The sequence below is a fragment of the Protomyctophum parallelum genome, assembly GCF_964188405.1.
Source record: "Protomyctophum parallelum genome assembly, chromosome: 3".
Classification (NCBI taxonomy): Eukaryota; Metazoa; Chordata; class Actinopteri; order Myctophiformes; family Myctophidae; genus Protomyctophum; species Protomyctophum parallelum.
In genome coordinates, this window is record NC_139698.1 from 18,275,500 (window position 1) to 18,278,913 (window position 3,414).

Genomic DNA, 3,414 nt, shown 5'->3' on the forward strand with positions numbered 1-3,414 from the left:
GCTTGTGACTCCCAAAATATGCAAAACAAATCCCACTTTTGATTAACTTAAAAAAGAAAAAGAAAAAGTACAATTTAAAATGACGAAAGTGTCACATCCCCTAGCATCAGTATTCTGGGCCACAATGTCATAGCAGGCAAACACAAAAAAATAGCTGATCTACAAGCTCACGATGCATCGCAATGCGACATGTTGCAGATTGGCTATGTTTTTACGAGACATTTTGGTGCAGTGGGGTACAAGATAGGAAGATGTCAAGATGTCAAGTAGTTTTAAGTGGTTTATAACACACACACACACACACACACACACACACACACACACACACACACACACACACACACACACACGTGTTGTAACAAACGCTTTGGTCACTTCCTCTCTTGCTTCCCCTCAGCTCATAAACATGGTAACTTGAGAAATCATAGCATTTGAGGCACAATGTACAGTAGCTCAAATCCAGCACTAATATTAATATAAAGAATGACACCATTGTTAATTCATGTTGTTTTTGTTAGTTCTTTTCATCATACGGGGTGCTAAGTTCATGGAGGTTGCTTTGATTGATTGATTGAATAGTTTATTAGAAATAAATGTAAAAACAACAACAACAGTCAAACACTTCTAAAAGGTATATCACCATAAAGTCCTTGAGGCAGAGTTGCGGTCTTGTTTGCATTGGGGCCCCTATGTGTTTAGAATGTGATGTTAGATGGGGAGGTCGTTCCTGTCCAGTGGGTGTATACGACTATACGTCATGAAGTCATCCTTGCACAGCATGGAGGCACAACCCCTCTTATATGTGCTCTACGTTTGTTTTGATGAACAACTCAATCGATCATGTTGTGACCCCCTCAATGTGTACAGAGAAGCTGGGCCTGTTTTACTTTGGAGTGGACCAACCATGGGCTTGGAATGATCTCCGAACCAACGTTAACCCATTTAGGCCTGACGTCAACATTTAAAGAAATGTCTTCTAAAAAAGACAGTTTTCTGAAATGCCTATGTTTCTATATCAGTGGTGCTCAATATTTCATGTCAAGGACCCCAAAAATGATATGCAATTGGCCACCGACCCCCATCTGAAAATATGTTGTTCCAGGGACCCCCACCCCCAGAAGCAAAGATTTGAGTTAAAACGTTCGCTGTGAAAGAATATACATTCAAAGATTTTCAAGATTTTTCAAAAATAGCAGACCTACAAGCTCGGTGCCGCACTATGAGCTTGTAGATCTGCTATTTCTCAATAGCTAAAGTATAACATCAATGCTTAAAACACCAAAATGGGTTAAGCATGCCCGCATGGATAACGGAGAGTATTTCTAACATTGCAGTATTGATACCTAAACATTTTAGTACTTTTTCCCCCCCACCACTGATCAATCTGTTTGATGTACTTTGGCTGACTGCTCTCAGCTCTCTCTCTTAACCACTTCAGACAGATACTGCGCTCGCTGGAATTCCTGGGATGATTTGTGTGTCCAGTCAGTCTCTGACCCGTGCAAACATAGCTGACATAAGGCATTAACCCATCGGCATTCTTTATCGCACCCCCTCCTCCCCCCTCCCCCCCATTGCCCTGTGCCTTTTCGTACGCGCACGACTCACGAAATATTATCGTATCACACAATGATGATATCCCACACAGAGTATGGTGTGAAGACATGAGCGCTGACTGACAAACGTTGACTCGAAATCTGTCAACGACAAAAAGGGGGCTGCCGGTAACGTTAGCTGTCCACGCCGAAATATGAGCCGATATTGTTATCGGTTTCTTTTTTAAGACATATTGCTTGCTGCCTGACCTGTAATACATAGACATGCACACACGCACACAAACAAACACACACGTGCTCACACACACCGTGTCATACTAATGTCAATTTGAGGGACATGACGATCTAGTATTTTTAACTTCCTTTGTTGCCTCTCCTCTCTTTCACCGCTCTGACCACACACACGCACACACACACACACACACGCACACGCGCACACACACAAACACGCACACACACACACACACACACACCCTGACCTCACACAGACAGAGGGGGAAGGCATGCGGAGGAGAGAGACATGCTCTGGTCTCTGAGTGCATTCTTCTATACTTCCAGAGAAACCTCTTTCTACGGCAGTTCCATCTCTTAGCCTGATGTTGATGTTCTCAACATCTGTTTAGAATCAACAGCCCCACATCTCTCTCTCTCTCTCTCTCTCTCCCTGTTTGTCCATCTGAATGGCCCTACACACACACACACACACACACTCTTACCTGTAGAATGTCCTAAGTGTTGTGAATGTCCTGTGTCTGCCGTGGCTTATCAGTGTTAACACATGGCACACTCGCATTCACGGCAACGAGAAGAAATCATTGTTGTGTCGGTATTGAATAAACACGAACCGTTTGATGTGTTGCGTGTATCATGCAGGCTCTGTTCAGTCCCTTCCTTTGAAACAAATACTTTACTTTGTTGTAATGCTCTGCTTGTGTCGTTGGTTGTTGTGTGTGTGTGCAGGATTGCAGCATTGTCACGGCGACGAGAAGTGAGGAACGGAGGAGAGGAGTGAAGGAGACAGCACGAGGAGACGAGGAGGATGTCTGTGTTTAAGCTCCAGAACGTGGAGGATTACTATGAGATAGGAGATCTGCTGGGGAGGTACATAATAGTAGATATACTATTACTAGTAATATATTACTATATACGATAGTACAGGGGTGGGCAACTTTGACGATGGAGAAGGTCACTATAATTTCCACATTCACTCCAGAGGGCCACATTGCATATTACTCTCGTAGCAAAAATAGCCGATCTACAAGCTCAAAATGTGTCGTAGTGCCACGCGTTTTGAGCTTGTAGATCAGCTATTTTTGCTATATTTGAATTGAAATCCTGAAATTTTTGTGGCTATTTTTTAACCCTTGGACTGCCAATCCAAAAGCCAATCCCGGCTTTTGTTTGGGTAACAAATTGGCATATTTTTAATTCATCGTTTTAACATACAAGAAAGATCTGGTGGTTTGAAGAGATGGTTTTTCTTTTTTTTTCCATTCCTAGTGTATTCTCTCGAATTGCCACCAGATGGCGGGAAAGCACCATTATGCTGATTTTGGCCAAAATAGACGGATCTTCCTAAGTCACTTCCGGTTCAATGATCAACAACATCCGGCAGTATTTTGACCCTAGTCACTAGCTTGGCTGGTCCGGATTGCTAAGCTAATGCTATATTTTTCATATCTAAGTCAAATTTACCTCAAATCAACCCCAAAACATCGCAAAATATTAAAAAAATTACAGCGACGCACATAGAGACGGCGCGCGTGCACGATAGCGCACGATCACGCGGATTTCGGCCGTTTTTTTGTAAATTACATCCAACATTAGTGATATTAGCGAAAAAATATAAATTTTTGCT

At 42.6% G+C, this 3,414-nt stretch overlaps 1 protein-coding gene across 1 annotated transcript in view; it reads left to right on the forward strand.

Annotated features, from left to right (window-relative positions):
- Nucleotides 1-3,414, forward strand: part of LOC310855585 (death-associated protein kinase 2-like) — a 42,491-nt gene that overhangs the window by 10,887 nt on the left and 28,190 nt on the right. The window contains exon 2 of the mRNA XM_083760651.1: nucleotides 2,517-2,657. Within this exon, the coding sequence (XP_083616777.1) occupies nucleotides 2,596-2,657 (62 nt within the window). The 5' untranslated portion in view covers nucleotides 2,517-2,595. The remainder of the gene's footprint in view (nucleotides 1-2,516; nucleotides 2,658-3,414) is intronic.